Genomic DNA, 22,404 nt, shown 5'->3' on the forward strand with positions numbered 1-22,404 from the left:
TATCTTCTGTTGCATTTGTGGCAGATAATTCATGAATGGTAAGTGAATATATTTCCCGCAGGTATTCATAATTATAGTCTAGACGCACTCAAGTGAAACAGAGGAGATTTCAGTCTAGTGTAAACTGACAACAAGTGTTTTGAAACAGCCATCCAGCGGGCGCCAGTTTAATCTTTTTTCATTAATGTTTGTTAGGGTGCAGACTATTGAGCCTAGAACTTCTTATGACTGCAATCCCGTTAACGGGATGATATGACAACAGCCAGTGAAAGTGCAGGGCGCCAAATTCAAACAACAGAAATCTCATAATTAAAATTCCTCAAACATACATGTATCTTATACCATTTTAAAGGGAATCTTGTTGTTAATCCCACCAAAGTGTCCGATTTCAAATAGGCTTTACAGCGAAAGCACCACAAACGATTATGTTAGGTCACCACCACAGAAAAATTCAGCCATTTTTCGCACCAAAGAGAGGAGTCACAAAAAGCACACATAGAGATAAAATTAATCACTAACCTTTGATCTTCATCAGATGACACTCATAGGACTTCATGTTAAACAATACATATGTTTTGTTCGATAAAGTTAATATTTATATCCAAAAACCTCAGTTTACATTGGCGCCATGTTCAGAAATGCCTCCAAAATATCCGGAGAAATTGCAGAGAACCACGTCAAATAACATAAATACTCATAAACTTTGATGAAAGATACATGTTTTACATATAATTAAAGATACACTTGTTCTTAATGCAACCGCTGTGTCAGATTTCAAAAAAACTTTACGGAAAAAGCAAACCATGCAATCTGAGACGGGGCTCAGATTATTTATTTTTTATCCGCCATGTTGGATTCAACAGAAATCAAAAATAACATTATAAATATTCCCTTACCTTTGATCTTCATCAGAATGCACAGAATGCACTCCCAGGAATCCTAGTTCCACAATAACTGTTTGTTTTGTTCGATAATGTCCATTATTTATGTCCAAGTAGCTACTTTTGTTAGCGCGTTTAGTACACATATCCTAACGCTCATGCAGGTCCAGCCGAACGTCGGACGAAAACTTCAAAAAGTTATATTACAGGTCGAAGAAACTTGTCAAACTAAGTATAGAATCAATCTTTAGGATTTTATTATCATAAATATTCAATAACGTTCCAACCGGAGAATTCCTTTGTCTGTAGAGAAGCAATGGAACGCAGGTCGCTATCATGTGAAATGCGCGTGACCAGGACCTGGCTCTCTGCCAGACAACTGACTCAAACAGCTCCCATCCGGCTCCACATTACAGTAGAAGCCTCATGCAAGGTTCTACAGACTGTTGACATCTAGTGCAAGCCGTAGGAAGTGTAAACAGATCCATATCCCACTGTGTGTTCAATAGGGGCTGGGTTGAAAATCGACCAACCTCAGATTTCTCACTTCCTGTTTGGATTTCTTCTCAGGTTTTTGCCTGCCATATGAGTTCTGTTATACTCACAGACATCATTCAAAAAGTTTTAGAAACTTCAGAGTGTTTTCTATCCAATACTACTAATAATATGCATATATTAGCAACTGGGACTGAGGACTCTGGGCACCTCTGGGCACCTTTCATCCAAGCTACTCAATACTGCCCCTGCAGCCATAAGAAGTTTTAAGGGTGTGCATTATAAGAACATGTGAACTATATAGACTGTGCCATTGTGTATTTTAAAGGTGAAAGGTAGGCCTACTTCACAACTGAATGTATACTGGGCTGTTATTACTGGGCAGGACAAGATGTTACCACTCCACTAAAGGCTATGACATGTTAAGAGTGATGATGCAACCATAGAAATAGAATTTAAGTAGACCTACCGGAATTATGATTCTATTTCTAAGGGTGTAACTCTGCTCTTTTCCCATTGCAGCTGCAGCTTCACCAACACGTTATGTCATCACAAACAGGAATGTCATCATCAATCCTGGGATCCCTGGTGGAGTTCTACAGGATATCCACTGGAAAATTGTGTAAACAAGGAGGTGGAATGGGACACTGTCAGGATACGGGAATTTTGTGAATACAAAGGAAGGACATCCTTGAACACTACAACAGGAGAAATCACAATCAGACAGCGGACCAAGCAGCTCAGCGGGGTGTATGAGGCAGAGGGTATGATTGGTGGAGAAATACAGACCTTTCAGCAGAGAGTGGAAGTCATTGTTTCTTAAATGGAAGGTTGGGACTTGTGATCCAATGATGGATCGGGACCTATTTTTAGGTACCAGCTAAAGACGGGGATGTAACACATTTTGTAAAGGTTACAAATGTAAAAGGTTCAAACACAAAAAGGTTCCCAACGACTATTGTGGAAGTGAATGGATACAGGCTGGTAAAAACAGGAAACTAAAGCAAGGCCATAAGTGCATAGAATAGCTGGACACACCGAGGTCAGAGGGACATACAAAGGAGGGGGCCAGCCAAATGACCAACAGATGAACTATAGGCATAATACATATTTATATTAGGACACTGAGAAGGTCCTGGCACCATTGTAATCTAATCAAGAGCGGATACAGGCGTTATTCGGCACGAACAAGCAGGAAGCCTGAAAATGAAAGACAATGGTAACATATGACGTCCCTGTTCACCCCGCTATCATCCAGAAGGCGAGGTCAGTACAGGTGCATCAAAGCAGGGACCGAGAGACTGAAAAACAGCTTCTATCTCAAGGCCATCAGACTGTTAAACAGCCACCACTAACATTTAGTGGCCGCTGCCAACATACTGACTCAACTCCAGCCACTTTAATAATGGGAATTGATGGAAATTATCTATCACTAGCCACTTTAAACAATGCCACTTAATATAATGTTTACATACCCTATATTACTCATCTCATATGTATATACTGTACTCTATATCATCTACTGCATCTTGCCATCTGTATGTAATACATGTATCACTAGCCACTTTAAACTATGCCACTTTATGTTTACATACCCTACATTACTCATCTCATATGTATAGACTGTACTCTATACCATCTACTGCATCTTGCCTATGCCGTTCTGTACCATCACTCATTCATATATCTTTATGTACATATTCTTTATCCCTTTACACTTGTGTGTATGAGATAGTAGTTGTGGAATTGTTAGGTTAGATTACTTGTTGGTTATTACTGCATTGTCGGAACTAGAATTAACATCGCATTAACATCTGCTAACCATGTGTATGTGACAGATAAAATTTGATTTCATTTGAAGTCACCTGTGAATTTTAAGGTACCATGGCAACAATTCACTGCAGTGCTGAGGGTCCACTGGTGGAGTATCGCTGGTCTTGGTCTGACCACCAGGGGGAGATGTGGAGCCAGGAGCAGACTGGACAGCACTACAACATCAAATCCCCAGAGTCAGTCAGCTACACCTGTGAGGCCAGGAACCCAGTCAGTGAGAAGACACAGACATACAACAGCAACGACTGCCTGGCCACAGGTAAACAAGAGAGATAGGCAAGATATAGAGGGCTTGGGGTTTGTAAAGCAAATACCATTCTGTTGGTATACTCAGTCAAGATTTAATCATGTCCAAGTATTTTAATGATGTTGATAAAGAAATAGAAATTCCTTTGTTCAGTTTCCACTGACCATGTGACCTGACCTGTGTGTATCTGTCTGTATGTGTGTGTGTCAGGTAATCCTGAGATCTACATCTACACTGGTATTGGTGCAGGTGTCTTGTTGGTTGCTGTTGTGGTCTGGCTCATCAAGAAGCGTTCCAAAGGTAAGTCCATATCTTTAATTAAGGACAGTAATACCTTATAACAGGGTTCTTTATTATGAGTCTCCTTGAAGTTGTATTGACATTGTGTTGGTTCATTGTGTTCGGTTTAGACTCATAATCAACTGAAGAAAATCTGTCACTTTGTCTGAACTTGCATTTCCCTTTCTTTCTAATCTCTCTAGTATCTTCATACCTGCATACCCACTGACTTCCCTTCTTTCCTCTGCCTTGTTTTTGTAACTAAGGCCATGCAAATTCCGTGGATCAATCAAGATCTGTCAGCTAGAGGTCGACCGATTAATCGGAATGGAAGATTAATTAGAGCCGATTTCAAGTTTTCATTGCAATCGGAAATTGACATTTTTGGACACATAATGTGGCCGATTACATTGCACTCCACGAGGAACCTGCGTGGCAGGCTGACTACCTGTTACGCGAGTGCACAAGAAGCCAAGGTAAGTTGCTAGCTAGCATTAAACTTATCTTATAAAAAACAATCAATCTTAACATAATCACAAGTTAACTACACATGGTTGATGATATTACTAGTTTATCTAGCTTGTCCTGCGTTGCATATAATTGATGCGGGGCCTGTTCATTTCTTATCGAATCACAGCCTACTTCGCCAAACGGGTGATGATTTATAACAAGCGCATTTGTGAAAAAAGCACTGTCGTTGCACCAATGTGTACCTAACCATAAACATCAATGCCTTTCTTAAAATCAATACACAAGTATATATTTTTAAACCTGCATATTTAGTTAATATTGCCTGCTAACATGAATTTCTTTTAACTAGGGAAATTGTGTCACTTCTCTTGCGTTCCGTGCAAGCAGTCAGGGTATATGCAGCAGTTTGGGCTGCCTGGCTCGTTGCAAACTGTGTGAAGACCATTTCTTCCTATAAAGACCGTAATTAATTTGACAGAATTGTACATAATTATGACATAACATTAAAGGTTGTGCAATGTAACAGCAATATTTAGACTTAGGGATGCCACCCGTTAGATAAAATACGGAACGGTTCCGTATTTCACTGAAAGAATAAACGTTTTGTTTTCGAAATGATAGTTTCCGGAATTGACCATATTAATGACCTAAGGCTCGTATTTCTGTGTGTTGTTATGTTATAATTAAGTCTATGATTTGATATTTGATAGAGCAGCCTGACTGAGCGGTGGTAGGCAGCAGCAGGCTTGTAAGCATTCCTTCAAACAGCACTTTCGTGCATTTGCCAGCAGCTCTTCGCTGTGCTTCAAGCATTGAGCTGTTTATGACTTCAAGCCTATCAACTCCCGAGATTAGGCTGATGTAACTGATGTGAAATGGCTAGCTAGTTAGTGGGGTGCGCGATAATTAGCGTTTCAATCGTTGACGTCACTCACTCTGAGACATTGAAGTAGTTGTTCCCCTTGCTCTGCAAGGGCCGCGGCTTTTGTGGAGCGATGGGTAACGATGCTTCGAGGGTGGCTGTTGTCGATGTATCCCTGATTCGAGCCGAGGTAGGGGCGAGGAGAGGGACGGAAGCTATACTGTTACTCTGGCAATACTATAGTGCCTATAAGAACATCCAATAGTCAAAGGTATATGAAATAGTCCTATAATTCCTCTAACTACAACCTAAAACTTCTTACCTGGGAATATTGAGCCCTCATGTTAAAAGGAACCACCAGCTTTCATATGTTCTGAGCAAGGAACTTAAACGTTAGCTTTTTTACATGGCACATATTGCATTTTTACTTTCTCCAACACTTTGTTTTTGCATTATTTAAACCAAATTGAACATGTTTCATTATTTATTTGAGACTAAATTGATTTTATTGATGTATTATATAAAGTTAAAATAAGTGTTCATTCAGTATTGTTGTAATTGTCATTATTACAAATATAAATATAAAAATCGAACGATTTAATTGGTATCGGCTTTTTTTGGTCCTCCAATAATCAGTATCGGTGTCGGCGTTGAAAAATCATAATCGGTCGACCTCTACTGTCATCTCCCTTGGTGACACCACAGCTCATACTTTCCAATCCGGTCAATCGGATCAACCAGACCAGCAAAACTGGAGAGGGTGAGGGAGAGAAGAAGCCATTACTGGACAAGGCAGGAATGCAGGATCCACTGATACAGATGCTATTTAGTGAGTTGTTCTCCATCACAAACTGAACAACCAGAATCAGGTTTGGTGTTGGGAGTCCGGAAAGAGACAGAGGGAAGAAAAAGAGCAGAATGCAGAATCCAAACAGAACAGAAACATTTTCAGAACTATTGTTATCATGTTGCAATTGTTAGCTATCAGATCTTGGTTCAAATATGTGTATTTTAATTATTTGTATTTCAAATACCTATTTCCTATGTATTTGAGTATTTTCAAATAATGTTGACCGAATCAACTACTTCCATTGGAAGTATTTGAAATTATTTCTATGAATAGAATACTATTTTAAACAATTTTCAAATATTTATTTTAGAATACATTATTTCAAATACCAAGCAGACCCGGGTTCAAATGCATGGGAGTATTTCAATATTTGTATTTGAAAATACATTTGTCTGTGTATTTGAGTATGTTCAAATACATGCCAATAATTTAAGTGTATTTCCAAATGCATTCCAATATTCAACTACTTTTCAAATAGAAATATCCATACACTAACTTCAAAATGTATTTGAAAGTAATTGAATTACCCTAAATAGTATTTCAAGTGAACCCAGCTATTAGCTATTAATCATCAAAAGATGCCATACATTGCCTCAAAACACATCATTACCTTTGTGGTCTGCAATAATATAATTCTGTCAATGACTACAGTATGTGCCTGTAATTCTTTACTTTTTATTGACAACCACCCAGACATCAAGTTAAGATCACTACTTCAAGAGGAGGTGGATAGATAGGTAGGCTACAACCTATGGATGATTTTGATAAACACTCAACATAAAAACAATTAAACATAATTTTGAAAAGGCATTGGATGAAAAGAACACTGTGTGGGTATTTTCCTTCCTTTTCTATTCTTTAGATAACAACATTTTCAACATGTAGACTGCTAAAACTCCTTTCCTTGGATCAGAAAGTATATAGGCTAAACCTGTTTCCAGACTCATTGCCTGGGGGGGTGAGGGCCTTTCTTCCTGGGCTGGGGTAGCGGTGGGGGATGCTCTTCATCGTCATCCATTGGTGTCTGTGGAGGCCTCCCTCGAGCCTGGGCTCTGGGTTGGGGCGCGGCCGGTGGAACCAGGTGGGGCCTCACCGGGGGGGTCTCTGCCTTTGCTTCTGGCCCTCTGGTTGAGAAGGATGCTGGGTCAATCCCGGTTATGGATTGAAACAATACAATAAAAAATATAGCTTTTCTATACTGTATATCTTCACATATAACTAATTGAACACACAAGCACTAATTCAACATAGTGAAGATAGAAACTAAGTAAACAGGAGGCACATTAAACAGGAGGCACAGTATGTGTGGATGGTGTGGTGTGTGTTTATTTTATTTGTTATGTTTGGAAAGTTGAGTGAGTGAGTAATGAAATGGTTGCATATCCCAGAGCCAATGTATTGCTGTGAGCCGGGGTATGAGAGGGCTTTCAATGTTGTTCAGATGATGGATATACTTTAAAATGAATTATACGTCTTATTTATGTATTGTCCTATCATGGTGGAACAGTTTTAAAATAAATGATACATTTGATTTATTATTGTCCTACCATGGGGAACTACATTTTTAAAATAAATTATATCAAATTATTTATGATCCTATTTTAATGGTACGGTCCATGACCCTATACCCTAGACACCCACCTGAATGACCCAGATACTAAGGAGAAGTCCCTAACTGTTTTATGTGCTTGCTGTCAGCTGTCTGTATGCAGCCAAATGAGGTCAGAGACCAAGAGCAGCACTGCCCCCTCAAGATTCTGAGCCTGCTTGGCAGGGTTGGTCATGCAAAGCCAAAGCCCCCTAAAGGGAGAGCATACTACACAAAGAAATTCTCCAAGCTGCTAATGAGAACTCGGACATTCAGAGAGGGGGTATATTATTGTGACCCTAGTGGCACAAAATCAAAGTCGGACTGCATGGAGATGCTTAGGAATATGGTCAATACGGGTGACCGTATTGTGGGTGTTTCAGGGAAAAGGTGTACATTTGACCTCCATCATCTAGGATGTGACAATGGTAAATAAAATCTCTCAATTTTTGCCCATTTTTTGTGCGGTCTTGCAGGCCTTCTCATGCAGCTGCAACTGCAAGTGCATTTGTAAATCAAAGATCTATCTTGAGTTGGGCTCTGGGTTGGTGCAATTGTTGAGAAAGTGAGTTTATGGTTGTGTGGGGGTAAGGGTTGAGTGTGTGTGGGTGTATGTGTGTATCCCACAACTGTTGCGAAGGAGTAAAAGATGTTAGGGACAATAGAGGCTGATCCACAGCTATATATAATACAAATCGAGGTGAGGGCGATGGAAATGCATTTGGCAGTTAATCTACTTCAATTCGGTAAATGGCACTGTGTGCTCTTTTCAAAGGATGGAACCCAGTCGGTTATGGGCTATGGGATACAGGGGGTCGAGGGTGGTCTGCCGGGCATTGGGATGAGGAGGGCTTTTAGCGGGTGGAATAGTAGGGACCAATTGGAGGTTTACTTAGTAGAAATGCAAATATGCAAATATCATGGTACAGCTATATAGACACTCAATCATCATGTTACTTTTTAATGGTACGTTTACAAACATATATTTTGATAAAAAGAATTGAAAGTTGTGTCTCATTATGGTAAGTGGTGAAATAAGTATAGCCAGTTACAATTGTAATGGCCTAGCAGATAATAAGAAAAGACAATCAGTATTTACCTGGCTAAAAGAGAAGGAATATAATATCTATTGTTTACAGGAAACCCATTCAACAGTTTTAGATGAAGTTTTGTGGAAAAAGAACTGGGGGGGCGAAATATACTTCTCCCATGGGCAAAGAAATTCAAAAGGGGTGATGGTTTTAATTAACAATAATTTTGATCCAAATGTGCAAATTGTCCAAACAGATCCTCAAGGTAGATGGATTATTTTAAATATGTTATTGGACAATAAACAGATATGGCTTATTAACCTATACGGTCCGAATAATGATGATCCAAGCTTCTTTGAAAATATAAGAATTTATCAACTCTACAAGCAACACTAGACTCTATTATTATGGTGGCAGATTTTAATACGGTCTTAAATACCTCTATGGACCGGAAAGGAAATCACACTACAAACTATCACACTCAGGCACTTAAGGAAATGATGAATGTCATGGATATATTGGAATTAGTGTATATATATAGATTTAAATACCCTGACCTAGTGAGATATACATGGCGGAGGCTTAATCAAGCTAGTCGTCTTGACTACTTTCTTATACCATTCTCTCTGGCACCAAAAGTTTAAAAAGTGTTGATAGGGGACAGAATGCGATCGGATCATCACATAATTGGCATATATATTACTCTTACAGAATTTCCACGTGGGCGAGGATATTGGAAATTTCATCAAAGCCTACTAGATGATAAATTGTTTAGAACTAGGACAGAAGAATTTATAACTGACTTTTTCAGACATAACATAGGTACAGCAGATCCCCTTATTGTATGGGACACTTTTAAATGTGCCTTTAGAGGCAATGCAATTCAGTACTCATCTATAAAACAAAATCAGTTAAGATCAAAAGAGTCCATATTAACAAAGGAAATTGAAGGACTAACAGTACAGTTAGATAGCAATAAAAACGGTACCATAGAGGCACAGAATAAGTTAGAGGAAAAACAAAAAGAAATGGAGGAACTTATTCAAGAAAGATCCAGTGTAATATATTATAAAAATAAAGCGAACTGGATGGAAAATTGGGAAAAATGCACAAAATTATTTTTCAATCTTCAATATAGAAATGCTACCAATTTTTTTTTATTAAAACTTGTTACAAATGATGGAGTCACGCATGATTCACCAAATTATATTTTTAAAGAGGAAGTAAAGTACTTTAAGAATATGTTTTCGTTTCAGGCTCCTCCATCTCCACTAACTGAAACTTATTGTATGGATTTTTTTCCTAATAATAATGTAAAATTAACATCTGTACAGAAAGACTCATGTGAAGGCCAAATTACAGAGGAGGAACTGCTTGATGCAATTGGGGCCTTTAAGGATGGGAAAACTCCAGGGCTGGATGGCATACCAGTGGAAGTATACACAACTTTTTTTTATATACTCAAAGGACCATTATTAGCTTGTTTTAACCACTCCTATATAAATGTTAGATTATCAGACACGCAACAAGAAGGTCTGATATCATTATTACTGAAACAGGACCCAAGTGGTATATATAAAGATCCAGTCCATTTAAAAAATTGGAGACCTCTTACACTTCAGTGTTGTGATGCAAAAATCCTACCAAAATGCTTGGCGCATAGAATTAAAAAAGTATTGTCAGATAGTTTCATCCAATTTTCATCCTAATCAGACAGGTTTTTTACATGGAGGATACATTGGAGATAATATAAGACAAGTACTGGAAAAAATAGAACACTATGAAATATCGGGGACACCAGGCCTGGTTTTCATAGCTGATTTTGAAAAGGCTTTTGACAAAGTACGACTAGAGTTTATATATAAATGCCTAGAATATTTCAATTTTGGGGAATCTCTTATAAAATGGGTTTAAGTTATGTATAGTAAACAAATCCCAAAATAAAGAAATTATCTAACTCCAATAAATTTTTATAGAAAGTTAGCAAAAATAGATAAGATCTTGCTACCATGGAAAGGAAAATACCTGTCTATTTGGGGAAAAATCACCCTGATTAACTCTTTAGTTATATCACAGTTTACCTATTTGCTTATGGTTTTGCCTACACCTAGTGACCTGCTTTTTAAATTATATGAACAAAAAATATTCAATTTTATTTGGAACGGCAAGCCAGATAAAATTAAAAGGGCCTATTTATATAACGAATGTGAATTCGGAGGGAAGAAATTATTAGATATTAAAGCATTAGACCTCTCACTAAAGGCATCAGTCATACAAAAGTTATACTTAAATCCAAACTGGTTCTCTAGTCAATTGGTACGAATGTCTCATCCTATATTCAAGAAGGGCCTTTTCCCCTTTATTCAGATTACACCTGCTCACTTTCGGTTGTTTGAAAAGGAAATAATCTCCAAAATATCTTTATTTTTTAAACAAGCCTTAGAAAGTTGGTTGCAATTTCAGTTTAATCCACCTGAAAGGACGGAACAAATAGTACAACAAATATTGTGGTTAAATTCAAATATACTAATTGATAAATAAAACTGTATTTATCGAAGAAATGTTTACAAAAGGTATAATTTTAGTGAATGATATCATAAATAGAACTGGTGGAGTTGTCACACATGCAGCTAACACAGACATATGGAAATGTCTGCTCTCCCCAAAATTACAACCAATTAATTGCAGCATTACCACAAAAATGGAAGAGGCAAATAGAAGGGGGAAAAAGTAAGGAACTTGTATGTCGGCCCTGTATTAAAGAACATAAATGGTTAAAGAAAAGTGTGATAAATAAAAACATATACCAATTTCATTTAAGGACCAAAAAACGGACAGCTGTGCCATATAAATAGCAAAATAGTTGGGAAGAGATTTGATGTACCCATTCCATGGCACATGGTTTATGAATTGATACGCAAAACGCCGGATTCAAAACTTCGAATTTTTCAATTTAAATTACTATACAAAATTCTTGCAACTAATAGAATGTTATATATATGGGGGATACAATCTTCCCAGCTCTGCAGATTCTGCTGTGAGGAGGCAGAGTCATTAGATCATTTATTTTGGTATTGTCCATATGTAGCTTGTTTTTGGTCACAGGTCCAGGAATGGCTGAAAAATTGCAACATTTGCCTAGAACTAACGCTACAGATAGCAATACTGGGTGATTTGAAAAGCCATAGTCAATCAATCAATAATATAATAATTATTTTAGCAAAAATGTTTATTTTTAATTAACAATCTGTAGAAGCTATGAGAATAGGAAGGTTCAATTCTTTTGTGAAGCATCACAGCACAGTTGAAAAATATATGGCAAATAAAAATCCGAAATGGATGATGTTGAGAGATAGATGGGAGGGGTTGAATGGAGCTGAAGGATGGGACTAATAACAAGATAAACAATGTAAAGCATACGGGATCTGTAAAATGTATATAGGTTCGGAACTTTTGTGAAATAGCATAGTTACAAATAGAGGAAGGACTAAGAACAAACAAGAAAACTATTGTAAAGTAGACTGTGTCTGTAAAATGTGTATAAGATGTATAAATTGAAGAAAATCAGAAGTGTTTATTAGTTTACTCCAATTGGGGGATCGGTGGTAGGTTTTGCGGGGAATAATAATAAAGGTATATTCTTTAAAAAAGTATGTATGTCTATATAGGTATGTGTATGTATATATGTGTATATGTATGCATGCGTGTATGGATATATATATTTACCCAAAAAATATGGGGGATTGGAAATGATGCAGACAATTACATTGGAAGCAACATTCTTTCCGCAATATTAAGCTGATCCACCCCTTAAATTTAAAAAAGATAAAGAAAAAAGGATGCTGGGTCTTGGTCAGGGGGGCTAGTCTCAACTCTTTCCTCTGTGAAGGAGTATGAACAGATGAAATTAGGGAGGGAACAAAAGAAAGATACTGTAGATACCATAAATGTTTCTGTGCACAGAACACCAACACAATAACCATAGCCATTTGAGCTTTGGTCTGAAGCGATTACCTTCAAAGCGCATCTAGCTCTTGCGTCGGCTGAGGCAACAGCACACCAAGGTGATGATGATGAGGAGGAGTACCAAGCCCCCTCCCCCGGTCAGGATGCCCACCATGGTCTAGAAATCAAAACCAAAACAGTAAATGCCGATCACTCGATTTTGAGACAGCTGAGAAGAGGGTGGGGGATGAGGGGTGGAGCAGAGGAGAGTCAAATTAGATGTTTTACTTTCTTTTTTATGTGGTGCTCCACCAATCTTAAATATTGGTCACTTTTTTCCTGAAAACAGAAGAAAAACAGAGACAGAAGAAAACAGAGAGAAAGAGGAAGACAGAGAGATACACAAAGAGAATTGCAATTGAGCCCTTCAAAACATACTGTACCGTTGCATGTTGGTTTGATGGGGTCACTTTTCTCCATGCTGACCTCGTTGAATGCAGAGCAGGTGAAGGTGTCCTGCTCTTTCAGTTGTTTCAGATCGATGATAAAGGTTGTTTTTGTTTCCCCATTTAAAGGCTGTCCGTTCTGGCTCCACTTGAAAGTCACTCCCTCAGTGTTGGTCAAGGTACAGGTAAAGGTGACGTCCTTAGCAGAACAGGTGAATTTCACTGAGGGCTTGGAGACCTTTTCTGCAGAGAAACAAAATGTCAGTGTCTCTAAAGGAGACGGTACTTGTATGGTTGGAAAGAAAGAGGCTTACCCTTCATACACAGCCTGAAGGACTGTTCTTTGATGCTTGTCCCGTCGCTGTTGAACACCTCTGCTGTGTAAGGACCTTCGTTTGCCAACGCCAGGCCTTTGAGCTGGAGAGACCCATCATCTAAGATGTCCTCAGCCTTGCCTGGTTTGAACATTCCATTCTTTCTTTTTAATATAACGTTGCCATTGTGTTTCCAGGTTATTTCTTTCGAACTTAATTCATTGTAATTAAGAGGGATGGTGAAGTCAGTTCCAGGTTGGAAATAATAATCGCATGGATCTGTGATAGAAGAGAAGAAAAGAGATCTGAATAATTCTCTGTTGTTGCTGACGGTAACATACTTTTATTACATTTTGGGGTCAATAAAAAGTTAGAAAATGTGATCTAATTCAAATCTTATTATTGACATTTTTGGTCAAGCATTTATCTACAGTATAAATGACCATTTATGTATGCTACAATTCAAAGTAAAATAAGTTAATTTCAAGAACAATTGTCCATTGTTAGTTCCTCATAATTTGTCAGTTAGGACAACTACTAGGCAAATATGCTCTAAAACAGCTTCTACCAAGTGTTTTTAACTTGGATCAAATTCAAATAATGCTACTGTATGAAAAGACATGTTCAACTGGTTGGGTCAGCCACATGAACCCAGATGATTCTATTACAGCTTCCTGTTCTTGTGTACTGGGTGTTTGAAACAGAACATGTCTAAAACCACAACTTTCTGAAAGGCCACAGATACTAAAACAACAGGACCTCTTCAAATCAAATGGCCTATCTGGGGACAATATCATAGACACAGATGGTCAGATTAAGCCTTCTCCTTGAGTAAATAGGATGTTAATCTTGGTCAAATGACCGATATCTTATACATTTATATATTAATGGTAATTGAAATCAAATAAATTACATGGCATGGAAAAAAACACTTATTTCTTTACTTAAGTATTGTACCACATAATGATCTTAAAATATCTAAATAGCATTTACAATATCCATACAAATCACTCTAATAATGAGATAAAATTGCGATATCAAATCATGCAAAGGAAGTTGTTAAAAATAGATGACATTGTTACATTTACAAGAAAGACAGAGAGATACACAAAGAGAATTGCAATTGAGCCTTTCAAAACATACTGTACCGTTGCATGTTGGTTTGATGGGGTCACTTGTCTCCATGCTGACCTCGTTGAATGCAGAGCAGGTGAAGGTGTCCTGCTCTTTCAGTTGTTTCAGATCGATGATAAAGGTTGTTTTTGTTTCCCCATTTAAAGGCTGTCCGTTCTGGCTCCACTTGAAAGTCACTCCCTCAGTGTTGGTCAAGGTACAGGTAAAGGTGACGTCCTTAGCAGAACAGGTGAATTTCACTGAGGGCTTGGAGACCTTTTCTGGAGAGAAACAAAATGTCAGTGTCTCTAAAGGAGAGGATACGGTACTTGTATGGTTGGAAAGAAAGAGGCTTACCCTTCATACACAGCCTGAAGGACTGTTCTTTGATGCTTGTCCCGTCGCTGTTGAACATCTCTGCTTTGTAAGTACCTTCGTTTGCCAACGCCAGGCCTTTGAGCTGGAGAGACCCATCATCTAAGATGTCCTCAGTCTTGCCTGGTTTGAACATTCCATTCTTTCTTTTAAATATAACGTTGCCATTGTGTTTCCAGGTTATTTCTTTCGAACTCAAGTCAGTGTATTTCAGAGGGATGGAGAAGTCAGTTCCAGGTTGGAAATAATAATCACATGAATCTGTGATAGAAGAGAAGAAAAGAGATCAGAATAATTCTCTGTTGTTGCTGACGGTAACATACTTTTATTACATTTTGGGGTCAATAAAAAGTTAGAAAATGTGATCTAATTCAAATCTTATTATTGACATTTTTGGTCAAGCATTTATCTACAGTATAAATGACCATTTATGTATGCTACAATTCAAAGTAAAATAAGTTAATTTCAAGAACAATTGTCCATTGTTAGTTCCTCATAATTTGTCAGTTAGGACAACTACTAGGCAAATATGCTCTAAAACAGCTTCTACCAAGTGTTTTTAACTTGGATCAAATTCAAATAATGCTACTGTATGAAAAGACATGTTCAACTGGTTGGGTCAGCCACATGAACCCAGATGATTCTATTACAGCTTCCTGTTCTTGTGTACTGGGTGTTTGAAACAGAACATGTCTAAAACCACAACTTTCTGAAAGGCCACAGATACTAAAACAACAGGACCTCTTCAAATCAAATGGCCTATCTGGGGACAATATCATAGACACAGATGGTCAGATTAAGCCTTCTCCTTGAGTAAATAGGATGTTAATCTTGGTCAAATGACCGATATCTTATACATTTATATATTAATGGTAATTGAAATCAAATAAATTACATGGCATGGAAAAAAACACTTATTTCTTTACTTAAGTATTGTACCACATAATGATCTTAAAATATCTAAATAGCATTTACAATATCCATACAAATCACTCTAATAATGAGATAAAATTGCGATATCAAATCATGCAAAGGAAGTTGTTAAAAATAGATGACATTGTTACATTTACAAGAAAGACAGAGAGATACACAAAGAGAATTGCAATTGAGCCTTTCAAAACATACTGTACCGTTGCATGTTGGTTTGATGGGGTCACTTGTCTCCATGCTGACCTCGTTGAATGCAGAGCAGGTGAAGGTGTCCTGCTCTTTCAGTTGTTTCAGATCGATGATAAAGGTTGTTTTTGTTTCCCCGTTTAAAGGCTGTCCGTTCTGGCTCCACTTGAAAGTCACTCCCTCAGTGTTGGTCAAGGTACAGGTAAAGGTGACGTCCTTAGCAGAACAGGTGAATTTCACTGAGGGCTTGGAGACCTTTTCTGCAGAGAAACAAAATGTCAGTGTCTCTAAAGGAGAGGATACGGTACTTGTATGGTTGGAAAGAAAGAGGTTTACCCTTCATACACAGCCTGAAGGACTGTTCTTTGATGCTTGTCCCGTCGCTGTTGAACACCTCTGCTGTGTAAGGACCTTCGTTTGCCAACGCCAGGCCTTTGAGCTGGAGAGACCCATCATTTAAGATGTCCTCAGCCTTGCCTGGTTTGAACATTCCATTCTTTCTTTCTAATATAACGTTGCCATTGTGTTTCCAGGTTATTTCTTTCGAACTCAAGTCAGTGTATTTCAGAGGGATGGAGAAGTCAGTTCCAGGTTGGAAATAATAATCACATGAATCTGTGATAGAAGAGAAGAAAAGAGATCAGAATAATTCTCTGTTGTTGCTGACGGTAACATACTTTTATTACATTTTGGGGTCAATAAAGAGTTAAAAAATGTGATCTAATTCAAATCTTATTATTGACATTTTTGGTCAAGCATTTATCTACAGTATAAATGACCAATTATGTATGCTACATTTCAAAGTAAAATAAGTTAATTTCAAGTACAACTGTCCATTGTTAGTTCCTCATCATTTGTCAGTTAGGCCAACTACCAGGCAAATATGCTCTAAAACAGGCCCGTAAAATAAAGTGTCAGAATTTATACCAAGTGTTTCTAACTTGGATCAAATTCAAATAATGCTACTGTATGAAAAGACATGTTCAACTGGTTGGGTCAGCCACATGAACCCAGATGATTCTATTACAGCTTCCTGTTCTTGTGTACTGGGTGTTTGAAACAGAACATGTCTAAAACCACAACTTTCTGAAAGGCCACAGATACTAAAACAACAGGACCTCTTCAAATCAAATGGCCTATCTGGGGACAATATCATAGACACAGATGGTCAGATTAAGCCTTCTCCTTGAGTAAATAGGATGTTAATCTTGGTCAAATGACCGATATCTTATACATTTATATATTAATGGTAATTGAAATCAAATAAATTACATGGCATGGAAAAAAACACTTATTTCTTTACTTAAGTATTGTACCACATAATGATCTTAAAATATCTAAATAGCATTTACAATATCCATACAAATCACTCTAATAATGAGATAAAATTGCGATATCAAATCATGCAAAGGAAGTTGTTAAAAATAGATGACATTGTTACATTTACAAGAAAGACAGAGAGATACACAAAGAGAATTGCAATTGAGCCTTTCAAAACATACTGTACCGTTGCATGTTGGTTTGATGGGGTCACTTGTCTCCATGCTGACCTCGTTGAATGCAGAGCAGGTGAAGGTGTCCTGCTCTTTCAGTTGTTTCAGATCGATGATAAAGGTTGTTTTTGTTTCCCCGTTTAAAGGCTGTCCGTTCTGGCTCCACTTGAAAGTCACTCCCTCAGTGTTGGTCAAGGTACAGGTAAAGGTGACGTCCTTAGCAGAACAGGTGAATTTCACTGAGGGCTTGGAGACCTTTTCTGCAGAGAAACAAAATGTCAGTGTCTCTAAAGGAGAGGATACGGTACTTGTATGGTTGGAAAGAAAGAGGTTTACCCTTCATACACAGCCTGAAGGACTGTTCTTTGATGCTTGTCCCGTCGCTGTTGAACACCTCTGCTGTGTAAGGACCTTCGTTTGCCAACGCCAGGCCTTTGAGCTGGAGAGACCCATCATTTAAGATGTCCTCAGCCTTGCCTGGTTTGAACATTCCATTCTTTCTTTCTAATATAACGTTGCCATTGTGTTTCCAGGTTATTTCTTTCGAACTCAAGTCAGTGTATTTCAGAGGGATGGAGAAGTCAGTTCCAGGTTGGAAATAATAATCACATGAATCTGTGATAGAAGAGAAGAAAAGAGATCAGAATAATTCTCTGTTGTTGCTGACGGTAACATACTTTTATTACATTTTGGGGTCAATAAAGAGTTAAAAAATGTGATCTAATTCAAATCTTATTATTGACATTTTTGGTCAAGCATTTATCTACAGTATAAATGACCAATTATGTATGCTACATTTCAAAGTAAAATAAGTTAATTTCAAGTACAACTGTCCATTGTTAGTTCCTCATCATTTGTCAGTTAGGCCAACTACCAGGCAAATATGCTCTAAAACAGGCCCGTAAAATAAAGTGTCACAATTTATACCAAGTGTTTCTAACTTGGATCAAATTCAAATAATGCTACTGTATGAAAAGACATGTTCAACTGGTTGGGTCAGCCACATGAACCCAGATGATTCTATTACAGCTTCCTGTTCTTGTGTACTGGGTGTTTGAAACAGAACATGTCTAAAACCACAACTTTCTGAAAGGCCACAGATACTAAAACAACAGGACCTCTTCAAATCAAATGGCCTATCTGGGGACAATATCATAGACACAGATGGTCAGATTAAGCCTTCTCCTTGAGTAAATAGGATATGAATCTTGGTCAAATGACCAATATCTTATACATTTATATATCAATGGTAATTGAAATCAAATAAATTACATGGCATGGAAAAAACACTTATTTCTTTACCTAAGTATTGTAACACATAATGATCTTAAAATATCTAAATAGCATTTACAATATCCATACAAATCATTCGAATAATGAGATAAAATTGCGATATCAAATCATGCAAAGGAAGTTGTTAAAAAATAGATGACATTGTTACATTTACAAGAAAGACAGAGAGATACACAAAGAGAATTGCAATTGAGCCCTTTAAAACATACTGTACCGTTGCATGTTGGTTTGATGGGGTCACTTTTCTCCATGCTGACCTCGTTGAATGCAGAGCAGGTGAAGGTGTCCTGCTCTTTCAGTTGTTTCAGATCGATGATAAAGGTTGTTTTTGTTTCCCCATTTAAAGGCTGTCCGTTCTGGCTCCACTTGAAAGTCACTCCCTCAGTGTTGGTCAAGGTACAGGTAAAGGTGACGTCCTTAGCAGAACAGGTGAATTTCACTGAGGGCTTGGAGACCTTTTCTGGAGAGAAACAAAATGTCAGTGTCTCTAAAGGAGAGGATACGGTACTTGTATGGTTGGAAAGAAAGAGGCTTACCCTTCATACACAGCCTGAAGGACTGTTCTTTGATGCTTGTCCCGTCGCTGTTGAACACCTCTGCTGTGTAAGTACCTTCGTTTGCCAACGCCAGGCCTTTGAGCTGGAGAGACCCATCATCTAAGATGTCCTCAGCCTTGCCTGGTTTGAACATTCCATTCTTTCTTTTAAATATAACGTTGCCATTGTGTTTCCAGGTTATTTCTTTCGAACTCAAGTCAGTGTATTTCAGAGGGATGGAGAAGTCAGTTCCAGGTTGGAAATAATAATCACATGAATCTGTGATAGAAGAGAAGAAAAGAGATCAGAATAATTCTCTGTTGTTGCTGACGGTAACATACTTTTATTACATTTTGGGGTCAATAAAAAGTTAGAAAATGTGATCTAATTCAAATCTTATTATTGACATTTTTGGTCAAGCATTTATCTACAGTATAAATGACCATTTATGTATGCTACAATTCAAAGTAAAATAAGTTAATTTCAAGAACAATTGTCCATTGTTAGTTCCTCATAATTTGTCAGTTAGGACAACTACTAGGCAAATATGCTCTAAAACAGCTTCTACCAAGTGTTTTTAACTTGGATCAAATTCAAATAATGCTACTGTATGAAAAGACATGTTCAACTGGTTGGGTCAGCCACATGAACCCAGATGATTCTATTACAGCTTCCTGTTCTTGTGTACTGGGTGTTTGAAACAGAACATGTCTAAAACCACAACTTTCTGAAAGGCCACAGATACTAAAACAACAGGACCTCTTCAAATCAAATGGCCTATCTGGGGACAATATCATAGACACAGATGGTCAGATTAAGCCTTCTCCTTGAGTAAATAGGATGTTAATCTTGGTCAAATGACCGATATCTTATACATTTATATATTAATGGTAATTGAAATCAAATAAATTACATGGCATGGAAAAAAACACTTATTTCTTTACTTAAGTATTGTACCACATAATGATCTTAAAATATCTAAATAGCATTTACAATATCCATACAAATCACTCTAATAATGAGATAAAATTGCGATATCAAATCATGCAAAGGAAGTTGTTAAAAATAGATGACATTGTTACATTTACAAGAAAGACAGAGAGATACACAAAGAGAATTGCAATTGAGCCTTTCAAAACATATTGTACCGTTGCATGTTGGTTTGATGGGGTCACTTGTCTCCATGCTGACCTCGTTGAATGCAGAGCAGGTGAAGGTGTCCTGCTCTTTCAGTTGTTTCAGATCGATGATAAAGGTTGTTTTTGTTTCCCCGTTTAAAGGCTGTCCGTTCTGGCTCCACTTGAAAGTCACTCCCTCAGTGTTGGTCAAGGTACAGGTAAAGGTGACGTCCTTAGCAGAACAGGTGAATTTCACTGAGGGCTTGGAGACCTTTTCTGCAGAGAAACAAAATGTCAGTGTCTCTAAAGGAGAGGATACGGTACTTGTATGGTTGGAAAGAAAGAGGTTTACCCTTCATACACAGCCTGAAGGACTGTTCTTTGATGCTTGTCCCGTCGCTGTTGAACACCTCTGCTGTGTAAGGACCTTCGTTTGCCAACGCCAGGCCTTTGAGCTGGAGAGACCCATCATTTAAGATGTCCTCAGCCTTGCCTGGTTTGAACATTCCATTCTTTCTTTTAAATATAACGTTGCCATTGTGTTTCCAGGTTATTTCTTTCGAACTCAAGTCAGTGTATTTCAGAGGGATGGAGAAGTCAGTTCCAGGTTGGAAATAATAATCACATGAATCTGTGATAGAAGAGAAGAAAAGAGATCAGAATAATTCTCTGTTGTTGCTGACGGTAACATACTTTTATTACATTTTGGGGTCAATAAAAAGTTAGAAAATGTGATCTAATTCAAATCTTATTATTGACATTTTTGGTCAAGCATTTATCTACAGTATAAATGACCATTTATGTATGCTACAATTCAAAGTAAAATAAGTTAATTTCAAGAACAATTGTCCATTGTTAGTTCCTCATAATTTGTCAGTTAGGACAACTACTAGGCAAATATGCTCTAAAACAGCTTCTACCAAGTGTTTTTAACTTGGATCAAATTCAAATAATGCTACTGTATGAAAAGACATGTTCAACTGGTTGGGTCAGCCACATGAACCCAGATGATTCTATTACAGCTTCCTGTTCTTGTGTACTGGGTGTTTGAAACAGAACATGTCTAAAACCACAACTTTCTGAAAGGCCACAGATACTAAAACAACAGGACCTCTTCAAATCAAATGGCCTATCTGGGGACAATATCATAGACACAGATGGTCAGATTAAGCCTTCTCCTTGAGTAAATAGGATGTTAATCTTGGTCAAATGACCGATATCTTATACATTTATATATTAATGGTAATTGAAATCAAATAAATTACATGGCATGGAAAAAAACACTTATTTCTTTACTTAAGTATTGTACCACATAATGATCTTAAAATATCTAAATAGCATTTACAATATCCATACAAATCACTCTAATAATGAGATAAAATTGCGATATCAAATCATGCAAAGGAAGTTGTTAAAAATAGATGACATTGTTACATTTACAAGAAAGACAGAGAGATACACAAAGAGAATTGCAATTGAGCCTTTCAAAACATATTGTACCGTTGCATGTTGGTTTGATGGGGTCACTTGTCTCCATGCTGACCTCGTTGAATGCAGAGCAGGTGAAGGTGTCCTGCTCTTTCAGTTGTTTCAGATCGATGATAAAGGTTGTTTTTGTTTCCCCGTTTAAAGGCTGTCCGTTCTGGCTCCACTTGAAAGTCACTCCCTCAGTGTTGGTCAAGGTACAGGTAAAGGTGACGTCCTTAGCAGAACAGGTGAATTTCACTGAGGGCTTGGAGACCTTTTCTGCAGAGAAACAAAATGTCAGTGTCTCTAAAGGAGAGGATACGGTACTTGTATGGTTGGAAAGAAAGAGGTTTACCCTTCATACACAGCCTGAAGGACTGTTCTTTGATGCTTGTCCCGTCGCTGTTGAACACCTCTGCTGTGTAAGGACCTTCGTTTGCCAACGCCAGGCCTTTGAGCTGGAGAGACCCATCATTTAAGATGTCCTCAGCCTTGCCTGGTTTGAACATTCCATTCTTTCTTTTAAATATAACGTTGCCATTGTGTTTCCAGGTTATTTCTTTCGAACTCAAGTCAGTGTATTTCAGAGGGATGGAGAAGTCAGTTCCAGGTTGGAAATAATAATCACATGAATCTGTGATAGAAGAGAAG

At 37.7% G+C, this 22,404-nt stretch overlaps 1 protein-coding gene across 2 annotated transcripts in view; it reads right to left on the minus strand.

The window, feature by feature from the left end:
* Positions 1-6,579: 6,579 nt before the first annotated feature.
* Positions 6,580-22,404, minus strand: part of LOC139532420 (hemicentin-2-like) — a 231,613-nt gene continuing 215,788 nt past the window's right edge. The window contains exons 12-27 of one of the 2 annotated variants that reach the window (XM_071329974.1): positions 22,109-22,387; positions 21,787-22,032; positions 20,639-20,917; positions 20,317-20,562; positions 19,169-19,447; positions 18,847-19,092; positions 17,676-17,954; positions 17,354-17,599; positions 16,183-16,461; positions 15,861-16,106; positions 14,713-14,991; positions 14,391-14,636; positions 13,243-13,521; positions 12,926-13,171; positions 12,552-12,660; positions 6,580-7,042 (exon numbers count right to left, since the gene is read on the minus strand). In XM_071329974.1, coding sequence (XP_071186075.1) covers positions 12,554-12,660; positions 12,926-13,171; positions 13,243-13,521; positions 14,391-14,636; positions 14,713-14,991; positions 15,861-16,106; positions 16,183-16,461; positions 17,354-17,599; positions 17,676-17,954; positions 18,847-19,092; positions 19,169-19,447; positions 20,317-20,562; positions 20,639-20,917; positions 21,787-22,032; positions 22,109-22,387 — 3,782 coding nt within the window. In that variant the 3' untranslated portion in view covers positions 6,580-7,042; positions 12,552-12,553. Of the gene's footprint in view, positions 7,043-11,748; positions 12,419-12,551; positions 12,661-12,925; positions 13,172-13,242; positions 13,522-14,390; positions 14,637-14,712; positions 14,992-15,860; positions 16,107-16,182; positions 16,462-17,353; positions 17,600-17,675; positions 17,955-18,846; positions 19,093-19,168; positions 19,448-20,316; positions 20,563-20,638; positions 20,918-21,786; positions 22,033-22,108; positions 22,388-22,404 lie in introns of those variants that run through there. The other variant, XM_071329973.1, reaches the window with a different exon arrangement.

The sequence above is a fragment of the Salvelinus alpinus genome, chromosome 10, assembly GCF_045679555.1.
Source record: "Salvelinus alpinus chromosome 10, SLU_Salpinus.1, whole genome shotgun sequence".
NCBI lineage: Eukaryota > Metazoa > Chordata > Actinopteri > Salmoniformes > Salmonidae > Salvelinus > Salvelinus alpinus.